Below are 20458 nucleotides of genomic sequence, written 5' to 3'. Positions count from 1 at the left end.
AACTATGACTTACTTCTATCCTTCTGCTTACACCTCTCTCACTCGATCTTTGGCTTCTTTTGTACCTTCATCGTCTGCCAGACCTTTGGCTTCTCGACCTTTCGACTTCTTCTTTCGTTCGCTTGACATTCTGGCTTCCTCTGTTCCTTCAAGCTCACGAGTTGTGAACTATTACCTCTTCTCTGTGATATATGCCCAAGATACATTACCCATATGGAGGTCCCACATGCCATGTCATCACCTTTAATCACAATCACAACTTCCAGAGGTCTTCTCATAATATAGTCGATCCCCTACGATTGAGGGAGCGGATGCTATATGATATTAAGTAGTGGTTAATAAACCTGCCAAGTCCACAGCCTTATTGCAATCGATGGTTTGAAGGACTTCGATTGGCACATGGATTAAAAACGGCCTTAACCCCCGCAATTGACTGTGATCTAAGGGTTGATTATGAGATCAAAGACTAGGATTGAGTGCGGGACTTCAACCACGATCAAGGAAGTCCATACTTTCCTACCCCCACTCTTTCGGTCGCTGTTTCTCCCGTGACTTCTCTTCACTCTTCCGCTCTTCTGATAGTTTTCTTCTTTACTTCTCTGTTATTGTTGTTGATCTTTGTTCTTTCGATAACCCTTACCCTTGGGCATATGCGATAACATGCGTCTCTTGCTCTGATGACTTGTTTCTTTGATGGATTTCGAAAAACTCTTCATCTTACTCTTTGGCTTCTTGTTGTTGTTGCTTTACTGGATCAACTGCGTCATTTGTTGTTCAATTGTTGATCAATTGACCTCCTGCATCATTTGCTGTTCAATTGCTGTTCAATTGACCTCCCGCGTCATTTGTTGTTCAATTGATCTCTTGTTGTTCAATCCACTTGGGTCCTCCATCTCATCATATCATCATATATCAAACTTTCATCACTATGAGCATTATGATCAATGGGCATCAATGGGAAATCATGTATCAAAGAAAACACTACTATATTGACATCAATGACAACCTAGATTAACAAATTATACATTTTATAAATCACAATGAATTATTAAAACTCATAAATATGATATATTTCATAATATTAGTATAGCCATATAAATTAAATAGTTAGTAAATGTGGATAGAAATCCATCCATAATAAGCATCAAAGCACTTACTTTAAAATACATCTCATATTGCTCAAATTATAAAAAATAAAAAAATAAATCATAAAAACTAGCTAAGTTATAACTTTATTTCAAATTTATTATTAATTATAAGCACGACAACTCAATTGGTTATTGTTGTATTATGAAGTATTATGTAAATTGTGAGATTGAAGGTTCAAATCCCATGTGGGTGTTTACCCCTCAAAAAAAATATTAATTATAAAAAATAATTAACATATAAGTTAAACATATATACTCTTCTTTTTTATTTTTCTTTTTTTTCTAGAAAAATAAATTTAAACATCCTTCCATTAAAAATAAAAGGAGTACATACTTTGTCTAGTGCTTTCATATGAAGCAAAACTAATAAAACCAACAAAAATTTTATGTTGAAGTTCTAGAAGCAAAAAAACTAAAAGACATAATTGTTCCCAACATAAACATGATTGACTATATGGTTAACTTAAGAGGCATATAAATGTATTTGAAAATTGGCATCAAAAATCCCTCCAAGACAAAAAAGAGACCCTACTATATAACTAAACAAAACAAGAAATACCACCAACCACACAAAGCATTAGAGATAGTCATAAAGTTGTGTTGTCAAAGCTATCAAAGTTGAAGAGGTTGTTGGCATTGGGCAGTGGGGAGTTGAATTCTCCCCCTTCCCACCAGTGCGCCATCCTAGTATTTTTCAAGGAATATGTTTCCTTCCTCCACCAGTAAGCCTCCCTTCGAGAGGGAGGCTATCTCACTATTCAATTCCATGTGAATGTGCATAGCAAATAATAAATGGAAGTGCTCCCTCAGTGACAGGATTTTGTCTAGCCAGCATTATAAGTAAAGAACTTGTAAGTTGATTTTACCATTCAACCAATCTACAGCAGCCCTTGTGTCCTCAAAAATATGCAATTTTATAGCCTTGAATGGTGCAACAATATATAAAAGGGCCCAAGATGCTACCAACTTTTCTTTGGTGTTGGATCTACTCCTTGCATTCAACCAGAAATGAAATGTAGAATTTCCCGGTAGATAAATATGACCACCACAACTACAAATGTCTAGTTGTTGAGTCCCATCAAAATAATCATTATAATCCATCATGGAAGCCATCAAAACATAGATGAAACAAAACTTGTTGGATTAAATATGCCAAGGATAGTCATAGAAGAACCCTAGAACCTATGGAAGAATCCATGAAATGTTGAAGGTAGGACCTTCAAAGATCCTCTTATTGCGGACTTTCTAGATGCTCCATGCAATAAAGATCGACATAAATTTAAAATGACCCATATTATGCACCCAACATCCAATACAAGATTCCAAAAAATTGATAGGCCCGACGTCTAGAAGATTAAGAGAGAACAAAGCTTTCTACCATAATACCTTGGAAAAGTCACAGGAGAAGAAAATGTGTTCCATATATTTCGAACCCTGCATGCACAAGGTACATATGTTTGGGCCATTAAATCCCTGACAAATCAAATTATCCCAGGTCAAGATCATGTTTTCTAATACCAACTAGGTGAAACACTTAATTTTAGGCGGAATCACCCATTTTCGAATATTTCACTTCCACCAATTTACACCCAAAAAAACGACGTGCTCACTGATAACATCATATGCACGTCTAGATGTTACCTAGCTCATGGTTTTGTTCCCTAACCAGGCTGTGGTATACATCCTATCACAAAGAATAAGCTCACTATGGGATAATTTTGTGACTTAGTCATCCCACTCAAAGGTTGGAGTGCCCAAAAGACCCAAGTCATGAGATGTGATCCATCTACCATTTTTCCAATGTGCACGAGGTAGGTAGACCTCACTAAGCTTGGATATCCCATGGACATTCAAAAGAAGGATGAGTTCAATTGACAACTTATAAAATGATTATCCTCGAATGAAAGGGTTTATGCCCAGACAAACATTATCTCCTTGACCTACTTTCCAAGCCATCCATCTTCTAATTCATCGAATTGAATCCGGTAAACCCCTCCGAATATTTGATCCCAAAATATAATTGAAATTGTTGCTAGACCAAATCCAATCCACAATTGATTGATTCTTCACATATTTATATGAAACAACATTGTTCCATATGCGAGAGCCAGTCAACAGCGTCCAAAGGCTTTTCATGGCTAGAGCTAAACCAAATTGGTGAAGGTTTTTGAAGCCCCAAACCCCACAACCTTTTGGTTGCAAGAGCGTCTCCCATTTTCCCAGATGAAAGCCACATGTTTTCCTATGTAATGCCCATAAGACTTTAAACATAGTCTATTTGATCCACTTAAAGCTAATTTTGAAACCTTGGATAGCGTGAGTCGGTAGACAAGTATACTCTCCAAGACCGATTTCACTATACATTTAAAAAAATATGGAACAAGATTGGTAACCATGAAGATTTACCTTCAATTTACCAAGGAGATTCTTAATTTGTAAATAGGCTTTGTTACAATACCATGACTTATCAATACCACAAGCCCAAAAAACCATAACTTGCTTGACATAAAAAAAAAACTCTTTTATAATTAAAAATAAATAAACAAATTTATTTACTAAAATAAAGAAAATGTAAAAGTATTCTATTACTCACATTTGTATCTAAAAGTATATAGAATACCTTTATTAAAACCATAACTTGCTTGACATTAAAAAAACTCATTTATAATTAAAAATAAATAAACACATTTTTATTTACTAAAATAAAGAAAATGTAAGAGTATTCTATTACTCACATTTGTATCTAGAAGTACATAGAATACCTTTATTATATAGCAATGGAGAAGGCCCTATGTGAGGTTACGATACTTATGTGAGGTTACGATACTTAGCAGCTCGAGGGAAATGAATCGTTGGACACCCCCCTTGAGCGAAACATAGAGAGTAACTAAAGAAAAAAGAAAACAAAAATGGGTCCTGGCAACCAGGCATAATTAGGTACCATGTACAAATTCTTATACGCAGAGAAAGAGACAAAAGCTCGTAGGAAAAAACTCCCCCCCAAAAAGAGAGAATGATGGTAGTGCTCAAATTATCATGGTGTTAAAATTGTAGATCCCATAATGGTCCACTGAATGGTAAGAACATAGGTATGCTCTAATCAAGAAGTACGAAATGTTGAACTACTAAAACTTTGAAGATGATAGTCGTGAAACCACAATGAGGTCATTTGATCTTTGAAGTAGGAATGTTGCAGAGGCACAAGGGTGACAAACAGTCAACTTCTCCCAAAACGCTTAAAAGAAAAATAGGTGTCGGTAAAAAACGAGGACAACGGCTTCAAATAGAAGCAACACCATCAACCAACAAACAACCAATAAGGCATGCAAATATGGAAATTCTGCTCACACGATGTACAACAACACTCCTGAAGTTGTTTGAACACCATCGCACTAATCAAATATAAAAAATGACAATTGTCAACAAGGAAATGGAAACAAGATCTGTTACCATCTAATTTGCCCTCCCTAAAACACAACTGTGGAAAAAGCAAGAATGAAGAAGCAAGAATCAGCGGTCTTCATTGTCAGCAAATTCCCCTTAAAACACAACTGAGGGAATAACAACAATTAACAATGAACCACTAATGCCACATTAATATGAATTCTACCAGCATTGGTTCAATTGATGCTATGACTATCTCCATCCACAAACGATCTTGATGGTCGGCCCTTGTCTGTGATACACTCTCACATCTCTTCTGTAACGACCTGAATGTAGAACTATTAAGTGACCAAAGAATGTTGATACTTGAGTATTCTCTTCTGATGAGGATGTGCAGATGGCTCATTTTTTCCCTCTACCGAACTGTTGTAACGGAGCTGATCGGCCAAGGGAGAACAACGATAGTGTACCATTCGGTTTCCTAAGCGAGAACCGGTTGGGAAGCACTTTTTTCAAATCCAGTGCAGCAGAGTCATTTGTCCCATCACGAGGCGATCTGGAAACAATCTTCGATTGTTCGCACGCCATCATGCGTTTATGCAGATCCGAAAGCTGGAAAATTTACTCCACGTAATCTTCACTTCTATCGTTGATAAAAAGCGTGATCTCTATGGCTGCCCACCAAAAAGCCTCGATGAGAGCCAAAGAGGGTTGCACATGTATCGAACCTCACAATTTGATGAAGCTCCACACTTCTTTTGTACCGAATCATATTTTAATGTCTCACTCAAAATTGCAACAATATGATGGAAGAATAAGGCACATGCGTTTGCACAGTGATACAATACAACGGTATGAATACTTCAAGACATCCCAGAAAAACAAAATCTGAATTTGAAAAAACTGCGAGACCTCATTGTTTCATTATTGGAACCAAAAATTTAAGATCTACATTAGATCGAATCAATGAGACAAATCTGTAGATCTGGAAAATACACTAAAACAAAAACCCATTCAGATTATTAAAAATCAAGAAACTCGCCCCAAAAAAAACAATTAGGCATAGAATCGCCTATTCTAATCTATATAAGAGTATTTTATTATTGACATTTTTATCTAAAAGTATACAGGGGACATCCATTATAGCAATAGAAGAGGCCCAATGTCACAATTGGACCTATGCTAACTTTTATATAGACTTATAACTCATCATAATTAACTCATAAACAAATAAAACTTGGAAAAACAGCCTCTAACAAGAAAAAAAATTAGTGTTCTCTTATACCAACCCCCAAAAAAATATTGTTCTCTCCTACCAAACCCCAAATATAAAGTAACCATAACGAGACTGGCAATAGTTTCAAAACGGTAAGAGATTTATTGACAGAATTGAATCTGCCCCACAACGAAGTTGAGAGATTTGTTGACAGATTTGCATCTTCCCACTTCCGGGGAAAATATAAACGTGCCGATATATACAATACTACTTTCAACTCAAGAACATTGAAGTTGAATGACAACAGGATTTACCAGCCTTTACCAATTAGCCATAGCCAACTACCAGCAGCTCCTCCAAATACTCCTGATAGCAAAAATAGTACTAATAGATTTCCCAGCGCGTTCTGTTCAGGTCCCTGCAAAATGCCCATACTTCCATTAGTGGACAAGCTGAAGTAATATATTAGTTTTATTATCCTATATTAGTAAACTTTCCAAAAGAAATCAGAGGGGAAAAAACAGCCAGAAACCAACCTTGTATCCCTTCGGAGCAACAGTGAATACACAAACTGTAAGGTATCCATTGGAGGCACCGAGCACAATACATAGGAACAACATCCAACCTTGGGTACCATATTTTGCAGTAAAATAGAAACAAGGAATCAATCCTAATCGAGAAAGCGTTGCAACTGTTAACCAGGGTCTGCTTTCCAACTTTATAGTGTCGATTAAGGGAAGGTATCTCCCAATAAGATCTCCAACATTAAACATGGCTATCAAAACAACAGCATACCTGTGATAATACAGAGTCATTACAAAAATCTTAAAACCAGAATTTCAAAACTCTTCCATCCATTACAAATTTTTGTATCTGATCCACATAGAATATTCGATATTGTCATTAACATGTGGTTGTTCAATTTATTTGGGTAATGCACAATCCAGGCACCAAATGATAGGCAGAACCTTCTGTTCGTTTTATTTGTCTTGTTATCATGCAAAAGAAGGGAATGAAACCCAAATAGAGGAAGTGCAAACGAACAGAAGATCCAACAGAGGTATCCACATCAAACTACACAGCGATTTTAAACTGGATAATTTTGCTGCGAAATCTTAGTGTTTGATTTGGCAGTATCTCAAACAATCTAAAAACTAGAAAACTTTTAAACTCATCCTATAAGAGAGTATCCCAAACAATCTAAAAGCTTTTATGGCCATTGTCAAACTTTTAGCAAAGAAATAGAAAGACATAATTTTACTGCCAAATCTTATTGTTTGATTTGGATCTCAAACAACCTGAAAACTGGAAAACCTTTAAACTCATCCATCTAAAAGCTTTCATGGCCATTGGCAAACTTTTAGCAAAGAAATAAAAAGACAGATAGTTTTGCTGCCAAATCTTAGTGTTTGATTGTTACCAATATCCTCTGGTCATGGTATGATGTTGCATACTTTTGTGGGACAGCCCAATCCTCTCTGTCAAGAAACCTTTTAGACAACAAAATTCTTCTAACTGAGTTTCCCATATCAGTGAAATGCCAACTTTTCTTTCAACATAATTAAAAATATAAACTATTGTATAGGAATAAGAGCATATGACAGATAAGTCTGATCATAAAAAAAATCACAGTGCATTCTAAGAACATTCATGTATTCAGCATTCATGTAATGTAACAGATCAAACCAAGATAGGTGACCCACCATGAACCCAACTGATGTTTTCCTGTATCTTCTGATAGGAAACCTGGGAATATGGATAATGTAACCACAAAAATAATGAACAGATTGAACAGATAGTCCAAGTTCTGCCTCAGCAACTCCCTATTATTTAGACGTTGAGAATCTCCTATGTCTTTCTCCTTCAAGACATAAAAATTCATGTTATTCTCCTTCCACACATAAAAATCCAGGTTGGCAACTGTCTTTTTTTTTTTTTTTTGGTTATTTCACAGTCAACAAAGAAAGGGAATAAGCATGATAATGTTATTTTTTGTATTCTAACTCTTATATCTACCTGTTATGATTTGGTGTTCATTAGAGGTAATGTAAATTGCACTTAAAAGAGAAGAGCAGAGAAGATCAGTCTTTACTGATAATTTGATGCCTCCTGCTGCCAAGTCTGCGGTAACAGTCTTTGATCCCTCAGCTGCTGCCTTGGAACGGTAAAATTTGACAATTTGTAGGCGTGGGAAGACAAGTGCGTAGAGAAGAACACATAGGAGCACATAGACGGTACATATTGCAAAGAATAACACTACGAAGAAGTGCAATGTGAGTCCATGCTTTAACCATAAAACATGTGATAAATAAAAAATAAAAATAATTTTTTTTAAATGAAACATAATTTTGTATAGAAAAACGCTCCTTTTTTCTAAATAAAACAAAGTGATTGAAAAAGAAGTAAATCTTGTCTATGAACAGTCATCTATCAAACTATTAAGAACAACACTTCAACATTTCTCAAATAAATACTCAAAGAAATTGCTCAAAAAAATTTCTTATCAAACTATTAAGAACAACACTTCAGCATTTCTCAGACAAATACTCAGAAATTGCTCCAAAAAATTTCTCATTTGTTATTGAAAAAATACTTGTATTAATTATAAAAAAAATCTTTTATATAAAAGTCAGGTTAGATTTCTTTCACTATTTGTTAATGATAACAGTAATATTATTTCTTTGAGGGGTTGTTTATAAATGGGATGCATCAAAACGCATGATATTTGCTTGAAATTTAGGAAATGCTACACAGAGCTTGTAATTTTAGAAATCCAAAATAATGGTAAAAAAGTACACCATAATTAACGACTCAATAGTGATACAACAATCTCTCTTTCATCAAATTCTTTTCAAAAACCTAAAACTATCAAGAATTTGTCAAAGTATCTAAATAATAAGAAACTTCAATATAGAAGTCGATAGGAAGGCAAATCTGGGGCTGTTCCTCTGCAAAAAGAGAATACTTAAGACAAATGAGGGATCGATTGGGGTTGTTCCTCTACAAAAAGGAATACTTCAGGCAAATGAGGGATCGATTGACCATAGTGCCATTCTCCCACTCTGATGACATGTAAGGAATTTATGACAACTCATGCACATCATGGCACTTGTTTCACCAAGCAAATGTGAAGGGAAAGAGAATTTAAGCAGTCTCACCACCCAAAAATGACATGCATGCTATTCCAGTTGTCACTCTAAAGATTAGTTGATGGTGCCATCTTCTTTACGGGTTCTTTGAGTTTCCTTTTACGGTTTCACTTGGGCAAATGGTTATTTATACACATTCTTCAAAGGTAGTTTTAGGAATATTTTATTATCAATTAATTCTTCACACATGGGAGGTTGTTACCATTGAAAGAGGTGTTATCGAGGGGGTAAGGAAAGTGCCTTACCTTTGAGGGAGCCACATGTGCTATTAAGGAAGACTTTGTTGCACATTTGTTGAAGATTTCTAACTTGAAGATGTCTGATTTGTCTATAACTTTTCTTGGCTTGGCTCGCACAGACATCTTGAAATTTTTTTTATATTTTGTTATATTTTATTTTTATTATTATACTCAGTCAGGCAACATACTCGTGGAAATTTTTTTAAATAGTGTTGGAAAAGTCTTATGCATTTTTGTTTCGTATTACTTACTTTTGGATATCATAAAAGAATATAAAAAAATTATATTTTATGTTATATGATTTAGCTATTATTTTTTAATATAAAATTTAATCAGGGTGATGGAAAATAACAAAAATACTTTTATATTAATTTTTTATCTCTTTCCACTTCAAGTATATATTGTGTCTTCCTTTTTGTTAGAGTATACTTTCAAGGTCTACTCCCATACCCTATTCTAGTTACCAATTTCTTTTTCTTTTTTAAACTTTTTTTAAGATACTTTCACTCTGCTCAATCTTGCTCATTACTTTTTTACAATTTTTTTACTCAGTACTTTTTTTTTTTTTACAATTTTTTGTCAGATTGTGTTTTTTGTTTTTTAAAATCTGTTTCTGAATGTATAAATGGATTCGACACCATCAAAAACACTTGGGGCTTTCAAATTGTGCTGTTTTTTGTTGTTTAAAATCTGTTTTTGAATGTATAAATAAATTCAACACCATCAAAAACACTTGGAACTTTCAAATTGTGCAAAATTCACAAATCAAACTTGTGATTTCAACACTATTCCTGCAAAATTTCAAACCAATTTCACCTAAAAAAACACCCAATAAACCTCTAAAACATATAAATTTTTAATATATGAAATACGAAAGAAAGATTAATAAAACTTCCATAGACATAAGGCATAATAAACCTACGAGCTCCTTTGCGAAGGCCATCTTTTGAGCTTTCAAAGACTGCTTTTGAGATAAGTCTCAATGCAGATGCAACAGCTCCTGAGGTTGCCATTCCCGCTGAGAAAGACTACACATTTATAAACAGAACCATGGTTAAACCCATATCTTAAGAGTATGATCTTCAACATGAAGAATGAAAATATATCAAATTTTATGGGTTGCCTGAATAAAGTGAGGATGCATGTACGACAAATCTCCAGTCATTCCTCCCTGAACATGAGCATCGGCAACACCAAAAGCTGCACTTGCTATACATACGCCAACGAAAGGTCCCCATCCTCCCTTTCCATATGTTGCAAGGTCCAACTATTCACAAAATACAGATTGTTAAACCAAGAAAATGCAATTCTACAAAGTGAGTTTGTGGAAAACATCGTAACTGCCAAAGTGAGTTCATCTCTGAATACTTACAAAGAGGACCAGGAATATGGTTATGTTAAAAACTATGAATCCCCATAGAATCCGTCGCCTTGTATTAATAGTAGCTTCATAGTATGATAGTATAACCATGGCTGTCAGCGCGAATGTGTTGAAATCTAATTTCAACGCAGCCGTACGCTCCCCAAAACCGCCAGCAAAAACCACAAACCGGTTTAAAGATTTCTCGGACCGCCTACCTGCAGAGAATGGTTTTCGTACACAAGGGCCCGAGAAAATGTGGAGCTGACACGTGGTTCAGCCCTGACGTAACGCAACGTCATTTTCTCGGAGGTTAATGTTCAGCACTTGTTGGCCTTCCGATATTCTCCTCCTCCGTTCGATCTACTCCACCCTTTTGGTCCGTTGATTGCCCAAACCTGCATACGGAAAATATTAAATTCAATGCATTGCGTGGAGTAAAAGGTTTATGGTTGACCGCCGTAGGTGAGAGAGAGTCATTGAATTTAATGGTGCTACGTAGATTTAGGTGGGCCTTTTTATTATGGGTATGGGCACGTATAATATATGTCTTTTATATATATTTCTTATATACGGCATGTATTAAATGTGAAAACATATGTAATAAGTTTTTATGTTTTTGAGTGTGTTGACTTTCATTATGTATGGCACACGGGAGGTAAATGGAATGTGTTCGCAGCAGCGAAAAGAAGAACCAGAGGATGTATGCACAGCAGTGCACAAATGTATCTTGTAATGTTTTGTGAGGCATAGTAAAACAGAGGAGTAGAAAAACCATGTGTGGTTTTGCAAATGCATAAAGAAAATGGTGGAGCGAATTTTGTAAGCCTGTGTAAGTTTTGCTTTTACAGCAGTATGTAAAATTGTTTTACACCAGTAAATGTGAATGGAAGTTTTACAGCAGTAAATGTTAATGGGAATTTTAACAGCAGTGTAAATTCTCATATGGAGACACAGTGAATGTTTTTTTGTTTTAATGAATAGAAATATTTTATGGTGAAATCCTCTGTTCCTCAGTGAATTTTTTTTTAAGTCTTCTGTGTGCACAAAAGATCCTGGAGCAAAAGAAACAGAGCATTGCCTCTGTGTGTTTGAATATTTGGTTTTTGGTATTTTCCCCATTAAAAATACCCAACAGAATGGTTGGTAAACCAGAGTCAACACTCTTGAAGAATGGTATCCCTGCAGAACAACCAAAAAAAAATATCATAAATTGCCGTAAGGATATGCTTGTCTCTATTGCCCATTATTGTGTCAGACAAGTAATCACAAAGAAACCAAACAGACTTTGTAAATTGTGATACTAACAGGGTATATAGCTTCATAGTAATCTTCAATTGTCACCATACTATTCCAGGGGAAAAGAGATCCAATTCCCAGAAGCCAACAAACTATGTATGCCCCTTGTTTTCCCTATAAGTAATTGAGCAAGATTAGAACATGCCATTTTCATATAGAATCTCTGAAATAATTCTATAAATGTTCAAAGCAAATTTAACCTACAGTTTTTTTTAATCTGAAACTGAATATGCTGACCTGTTTTTGAGCCGGAGAGTTCTGTAATTCATCGTGGCCAAAATCATTGTTTATTGTCATGACGGCTTTGCTTTCTTTTAATGATCAGGCAGCAGGCCTATATTTCTTACCAGAAGTAGTAAAATAGAGAAAAATGAGTGTGCCCATAGTGTAAAATTGCCGGAATAATTAAAAATGAATCCATCTGAAGGAATACCTGTGATTAGGTATGCAGGTTGAGGCAACTTCAAAACCTTACGTTGATACCTTGAGATACAGAGTTCGCTTTCTGCCCCCGATCTAAAAAGGAGATGGGTAACAGGCTACAAAAAAAAGTTAACAGGAGAAAAGATGGAAAGAAAATAGAATAAGTTGATGCAAAATTCAACAAGAAAACAGAACAGGTTATTTTTCCAAGGGGATTATTTCAGGTGGTGTAGTTTCCCACCACTAACATATAGATCAGCATGAATTATTATTATTTATTTTATTTTTAAGGATTATATTGTTGATTGGCGTGAATTATTATTATTTTATTTTTAAGGATTATAATGTTGAATAGTGATTATTATATAAATTTTAGATAGATTATTTGAATTACTAAGTTCTATAAAGTATTTTAAATAGATTATTATAAATTATTATTATTTTATTTTTAAGTGTTAGAAAGTTGAATAATGATTATTATGTAAATTTATTTTAAAATATGAAATTGATAGTGAAGTTTTATATGTGTGAGTAGATATTATTAAACAATATTAATATTAAATGAGAAAAAAAAGGTCATTTCAATTTAATAATTATTAAAAAAAACCAATTGGAGCTCAAATTGTTCACGAAGCCAAGAAAAGAAACCGAAGGGGCGGTTTACATAGAGAGGAGATGTCCACGAAGGCGGACGTTTGGAGTTATTTGAAAATTATTAATAATAATTTAGTTTACCTTGATGTAGACGTTAAATTTTGGTTTGGAGGTATTTGAAAATTATTAATAATAATTTACGTTGTTGTGGACGTTAAATTTTGGAAGAAATTTTATTGAAAATAAATTACATTGTTTGAATTTTCCATGTGCATTGTTTTGAGTTTTTTTTCAGTATTTAAATGTATTTATTAATTTTTTGAATTAATATATGAATTAATTTAAATTTTTAATATTTTTTAATAAGTTAATTATGTTAATATTAATATAAATCAATATAAATTTATTTTAAATGTAGATCTAACATGAGTTGAGAAAGATTTAATTTCTTTACGTGTAAAATTTTAAAATTTTGGCCAACATAAGCAAAATTTCAACTTTGATGACATGTGGATATCCTTAAACATCATATTGGCCTGTAAACTGAGGCTATCGGCTAACGATAAAAATCTTATAATTAAAATTGAATTAATAAAGAAAGATCCATACACAGTAAATTTCTTGTTTCACAGCTATCAACTACATTGATTGTCAACACAACACATGAAGGTCAGTGACTCTAAAACTTACACAATAAATATGCGATTTTCCTCATATATATATAAATAAATAATGTCACATTAAAAATATTAATGTGCTTGATATAGTTGAAGACTTCATAAATATAACAAAAAAAATTATTACAACAACAAAATTGTTGCAACACTACGAATCTTTAATATTAATCTTTTAGGTTTATAAAAATTATTCCTTGGGTTTATAATATTAATCCTTTAGATTTAAATGCCTTGGTTTTATAATATTAATAATCCCTTTGGTTAATAATATCAAAATTTTTAATACTATTGTTAATCTAAAGGTTCATATTCCTAGCGTAAAATATTATTGATAGGGTTTATAATATTATTCCTAGGGTTTTATATAAATTCCTTGGATTTATAATATTAATAATGGCTTACATTTGTAATATTAATCTCTTGCGTTGTCAATATTAATCCTTTGGGTTTTAAGTATTAATCCCTTGGGTTTATTACTCCATTGGGTTTATAATAATAATCTTTTGGGTTTATAATATTAATCCTTTGCATTTAATATTATTTCGTTGGATTTATAATGCCTTGGGTTTATAATATTAATAATCCCTATGGCTAATAATATCAAGATTTATTATATTATTGATAATATCAATAATGTTATCATATTATTATCATATTATAATAATTATTATAAATCTCCATTAATGTGGTTGTGCTAGTTATATTACTTGAAATAATTATTAATACCATGCAAAAAAACATTATTAACCCTAATATTATTATTATTATTATTATTATTATTATTATTATTATTATTATTATTAAAGGCTTGGCTCAGCCAATCTATGTAGTGTCATTTCCAATTGGTTTTTGCATTCATTAATGAGAAATTCATGCCCTTGGTTTTCATGTGTAAATGTATTGGTTTATATGTGAAATTTATGGTTGATATGTTTATGGTACTTCTGTTGTTACTATGCTTGTTATATGTAAGTTTTAATGGCTCTCAGTATGTTTTTACTTGTAGATCCCTATGCTTAACTCTGTTGTTTACACCTGTAGATTACATGTTTGTGATATGTTTGACGAAATTTATGTCATAGCTAGTAGGGGTGTGGTTAAGGGCTTGTGTAACTAATTGCTTCCACTTCATTGTTTCCCTGTGTTGTCGGTGTTGGACCCATCAACATTCAAGGGATCACCTCGGTTTAAAGTCCCAACTAGACCTCCAAGTATTTGTTGTAGGAGTCCCCTCCGATATAAAGGCCCGATTGCCATATACTTAGAGATATGCCTTGGCTTTAGTTCTCATCACATGAGAGCATTGCGCTGGTATCTTCAAACAACAAGGTAAGTGTGCCTAGTGAGTGTGTAATGTAACTTGTGTCTCGGTTCTCTTACTGCAAAGGGGGAGAATAAAGTGAGCCTCTAAGTGAAAGATAATAGTACTACCCAGGAAAAGACACGTGAACCAAAAATGTATGTCTGACATCCAGCAGAATAGTCCATAGCGGATGCGGTAGTCATTAAAACTGAAGTGAAGGGGACAACACGTACACCACCCAACAAAGTAGTCCACACGGAAGTGACGGTCGTTATAACCAAAAAACAAAGATGGTCTTTTGAGTATCTTGTAGAGTAGTCGACAAGGATGTGACAACAATGATAACCAATACACAAAAGTGGTATGCCTAGTATCCCATGTAGTAGTCCACATGGATGAGATAGTGGTGGTAACCAGTACAACACATTCCCAACAATGTAAGTACTAAAACAACTGAAGTAGGTCAACTATCTTAATACAGGTGAAACAAAAATGCATTAGAAATGTTGAAAGAATAATCCTACAAACATCTACATAACATGCATGAAAATGGGTTGGTTTGGACAGGCTTCTGAATTAAGCAAAAGTCCCAACACACATTTGTGCACCATGTTGAAGAAAGTGTAACTAGGTTCGGTCTTCATAAATGTAATTTTGACATTTGTATTTATTCAAGAAAAGAGAAATTATTTTTATATTATTTGTCAATGAGTTACTTGCTCATTGAAGTAGGTCAATCACATGTTTAAGTGCTTGTAGGAAGTCAAAGTGTCAATGTATTTATGTAAGACCCTTAGAGGGCATGTTACACTATGTAGAATATTGTATAAGGTCAAAGGAATACCTCCAAGACAAGCACAAGTCCTCTCCATGCAGCAATGTCCTTCAAAAGAGGCTAACCGATGAAAATTGATGAAGAAAATGTATCTCAGTCTACATTGAGCAAGTCGGCCTCAAGTTGGCCTAAAGGAGGGACATACATCTTTAAATAGAGGTTGTCCACTCCCTCAAAAGACAATGAAAAAATATCTCTGAAATCAACAAAGTGAAGAAGTCGAAAAGGAGAAGGGAAAACCTTTCCTAAAGGGTCTCCTAGTGCAGCGAAGGAAGGAGGAGGAAAACCAAAGTGAAGAAGATTGTTTCTAGGGCTACAAACAGTCACACATGCAAATAAAAGGAGGTCAAGTCTGCGGGTATGACATCAGGGACAAAATAGTCCATGAGCTAGTGTTTTTTGGGCTTGAAACTACGCCTACAATGCCTCCCAAGTCAAGTGAAGAAGCCTATCTCTCTAGCGAAGGAAAAGGACCTTAATTCTCTAGGGTTCCTACCATACATGGCAAAACTAGGGTCGTTATTCAGTCACATCAAGTTTGAAGCCCTACCTCAAGAAGAATCTCGATCAATCAAGAGAAGGGTGTCTCCTTAAGTGAAGAACATCTTGAAGAAAGGAAGAAAAATATCTCATCAAGAAGCTAACATAGCCAAGGTCTATCCCTAGACAAAGAAGTGAAGAAAGGATGAAGTGCTAGGGAGCAAAGTGCCGGAAGGAGGAATTCCATGTGTCAGGGAACATAGTGCAGAAAAGAGGAAGGACTTGACTTGTGCTTGGAGGAAATCCTAGTAAAGGGTCTAGGGTTTGGCATTGATCAATAAGAAGATTCAATAAGAGAAACTTACCAAAGGATTTTCTTCTCTAAGAGAAAGAGGTTTTGGCCTTGGCTGAGAGCCAACATTTGTGTTTTTGTCTTTTTTATTTTGATAGAATTTTGATGAAACACACTATAATAATAAGAAGAATATCGAGCTAAGATAATTGTATAAGTGAATCACAATTTTTTATCAAAAGGTGAAGAATCCTAATATACATACTAGCCCTTGATTCTTCAACATGGTATTATAGCTAAGGTGACACGTCAAGGAAATGGAAACTCAAGAACACTCATCAAGGAAGGACATCTACAAAAGTTGAAGCATCTAGCCAAGAAGTCTTTGTCACATCAAGGACAAGAAGGTCTATCATCTATAATTCATCAAGGAAGACTACAAAACAAGAAGAAGAGACTTACATAAAGGCACCTACAAGAAGAGCAGAAAAAAGAAGGACCTACATCAAGCTACAAGTAATCAAGCAAGTCCACTTGGAGAAACCAACTTCAAGAACATCAAGATCTAAGGAAGGCAAGCCATCTAGTCTTCAAGAAGAAAGCAAGTCTACTACGTCTCAAAATCTATCAAGTAAGTATATGTCCCCTTCTGAATATACATTAATGTTTTTTGCAAGGAAAGCAACAAATTGGTAGGTACCAATAACTTTCTTGCCTGGAAGAAGAGGATTGATTTACTTCTCAAGGAGAATGAACTCCTAGAACACATCAAAGGGAATGTCACTATTCCTGCTAAGGAACAAACTCAAGCCTTAGCCAAGTATAATAAGGATGAGACAAGAGTTCAAAGGATTCTAATAGAATCCATCAAAGACTCTCTCATTCCTTATGTCTCCAAACTTGAAACATCAAAAGAAATCTATGATAAACTAATAGAGCTATTCTCGGTAAGAACAACTAGAGAAGTGATATGTCTTCGAAGTGAGTTTTACAAGATGAATATATCAAAGGAAGGAATATCTCCCTACTTCATGAAGATCTCTGAGATTGGAGATCAACTTCAAGAGATGGGGGAAGTCATGTCCGATAGAGAAATGACAACTGTAGTACTCAATGCTCTACCTGAGGATTGGGGCAACTTCACATCAAGCACATATGCCAAGAAAGAAGCCACCCCACTAAGTGAAATGTGGTCTCTATGCAAGATAGAGGAAACACGATTTAAAGAAAAGGAAGATGTGAGATCAAAGGAGCAGGCATTTGCTACCATGGCCAAGGGAAAAGGAAAATTTGGCAAATTTGGTCCACGAAAAACAAACAACGAAGATATGTCCAAAATCCAATGATATGGATGCCAAGAATATGGACACTACAAAAGGAATTATCCTAAATTAAAAAAGGACAACAACAACAAAAGGAATTATCTTAAATTAAAGAAGGACAACAACAACAAAACGAAAAGAGAAGAAGCTCATGTGACCCAAGAAATATCTTCCAAAGCTAAAAGCATGATGTACATAGAGTTAAAAATACTCATGTAGAAGAAGCATTTATAGTAAAACAAAATGCATGGTTGGAAATATCTTCCAGAATATAGAGTATAGTAGATATAGCTCAATATATCCATGTAGAAGAAGAATACTTAGAATAAGACCTCATCCACAATGAAAGAAAACTGATTAAAAATCTTACAATTACTATGAGAATAAAATTACAATTTAATTCAAAAACAAATTAAATTAAGATTTTTTTAATGCTATTTTTAATTTTCTTCTTATTATTTTCTAGACAACAAACAATAATACCAAACTACTAGGTTTGCATGACTAGGGAATCATAACCACGCAGCATAAATGGCAATGTCAACCAAATACATATACGGTCATTTTCCAATGAAAAACGTTTTCAATGGATTTTAACATTTCTCCGCTCCATCCCACCATTTCCGTCCCCGGGCTATCAACGTCTTCGCTGCTGGCCAAATGACCGAACTGTTGTAGCGGAGCGGGAGAAGAACGATAGTGTACCATTCGGATTTATTTTATTTTTATTATTATAGTCTGGAAGGTAACATAGTTGTGGAACTCTTTTTAGATAGTGTTGGAAAGACCTTGTGCATTTTTTTGGTATGACCTTGGCTTTGGGCTTTAAGTTATGATAAAAAAAGATTTTCAAAAAATCTATTTTATGTAATATGATTAATTATTATTTTTTAATATAAAATTTAATTAGTGTTATGAAAAATAATATAAATATTTTTATATTCACTTTTTATCTCTTTCCACTTCAAGTATATATTGTGTCTTTCTTTTTGTTAGGGTATATTTTTAAGGTCTATCCCATTTTATTGGTTATATTCTTTTTCTTTTTTACACGTTTATTAAGATACTTTCACATTACTTTTAGTCTGTCTAATTTTACTTATTATTTACTTTTTCTTTTACAACTTTTTTGGGGGTGTTGTTTAACTATTTTATATTTTAAATATTTTGATTGTAAATCAATTTTTGGTTAGATTGTGTTTTTGTTGTTATTTAAAATCTGTTTTTGAATGCATAAATGGATTCAACACCATCAGAAACTTTTGGGGCTTTCAGATTGTGTAAAGTTCACAAATCAAACTTGCGATTTCAAGAGATTCCTGCAAAATTTGACTAAAATAAATACACCCAAAAAACTTCTAAAACATATAACAGTTAAACTACAAAATTTTTAATAAGACTTCCATAGACATAAAAGGATAATAAACGTACAAGTTCCTTTGCCAAGGCCATCTTTCGAGCTTTCAAAGACTGCTTTTGAGATAAATCTCAATGCAGATGCAACAGTTCCTGAGGTTGCCATTCCCGCTGAGAAAGACTACACATTTATAAAAAGAACCATGGTTAAACCCATATCTTAGGAGTATGGTGTTCAACATGAAGAATGAAAAAATCACAGATGTTATAGGTTGCCTGAATAAAGTGAGGATGCATGTATGACAAATCTCAAATCATTCCTCCCTGAACATCAGCATCGGCAACACAAAAAATTGCACTTGTTATACATACGCCAATGAAAGGTCCATGTCCTCCCTTTCCATATGTTGCAAGGTCCAACTATTCACAAAACACAGATTGTTAAACCAAGAAAATGCAATTCTACAAAGTGAGTTTGTGGAAAACACCGTAACTGCCAAAGTGAGTTCATCTCTAAATATTACAAAGAGGACAAGGAATGGTTGGTAAACAAGAGTCAACACTCTTGAAGAATGATATCCCTGCAGAACAACCAAAAAAAATATCAAAAATTTCCATAAGGAAATGCAGGTCTCTATTGCCCATTATTGTCTCAGACATGTAATCACAAAGAAACCAAACAGACTTTGTAAATTGTGATACTAACAGGGTATATAGCTTCATAGTAATCTTCAATTGTCACCATACTATTCCAGGGGAAAAGGGATCTTATTCCCAGAAGCCACAAAACTATATATGCCCCTTGTTTTCCCTATAAGTAATTAATTGACCAAGATTAGAACATGCCATTTTCATATAGAATCTCTGAAATGTTTCTATAATGTTTAAAACAAACTTAATATACATTTTTCTCTGAAACTCAATATGCTGACTTGAGCTCGAGGGTTTTGTAATTCATTATGTCCAAAATCATTGTTTATTGTCATGATTGCTTTCTTTTAGTGATCAGGCAGCAACCTATATTTCTTAGAGAAGTAGTAAAATAGAAAAAAATGAGTGTACCAATAGTGTAAAATTGTCAGAATAATTAAAAATGAATCCATCAACTTGACTTCCCTACTACAACATCTAAAGGAACACCTATGATTAAGTATGCAGGTCGAGGCAACTTCAAAACCTTATGTTGATACCTTGAGAATGTAGTTCCTAACTGTTGGAAATAATAATACCAACCACCACAATAAACAACCTGACAGCAGCCATACCTATCAGACGTATTTTTGCAGGTTGCATCTCTCCTTGAGGATAGAAGGATTGAAGCCAAACACGAACCATTCAGAAACTCAAAAAAGGCATTTAAAGAAGTTATTTACTTTGGTAA

The 20458-nt window shown here is 34.0% G+C and overlaps 1 protein-coding gene across 1 annotated transcript; it reads right to left on the bottom strand.

Annotated features, from left to right (window-relative positions):
• Positions 1 to 6058: 6058 nt before the first annotated feature.
• On the bottom strand, positions 6059 to 12092 carry LOC149232794 (equilibrative nucleotide transporter 3-like). The gene is made up of 10 exons (XM_089382001.1): positions 12033 to 12092; positions 11805 to 11909; positions 11638 to 11678; positions 10509 to 10623; positions 10260 to 10403; positions 10059 to 10164; positions 7841 to 8004; positions 7452 to 7639; positions 6285 to 6543; positions 6059 to 6166 (listed from the first exon to the last, which is right to left on the bottom strand). Exons 1-10 carry the CDS (start codon positions 12090 to 12092, stop codon positions 6059 to 6061), a joined length of 1290 nt encoding a protein of 429 aa, XP_089238127.1.
• Positions 12093 to 20458: the final 8366 nt, after the last annotated feature.

Source organism: Pinus tabuliformis, chromosome J (assembly GCF_031772625.1).
Source record: "Pinus tabuliformis cultivar Carrire ecotype Pingquan chromosome J, CPIR1, whole genome shotgun sequence".
In the NCBI taxonomy this organism is placed as follows: domain Eukaryota; kingdom Viridiplantae; phylum Streptophyta; class Pinopsida; order Pinales; family Pinaceae; genus Pinus; species Pinus tabuliformis.
This window is presented reverse-complemented; position numbering and strand designations above follow the sequence as displayed.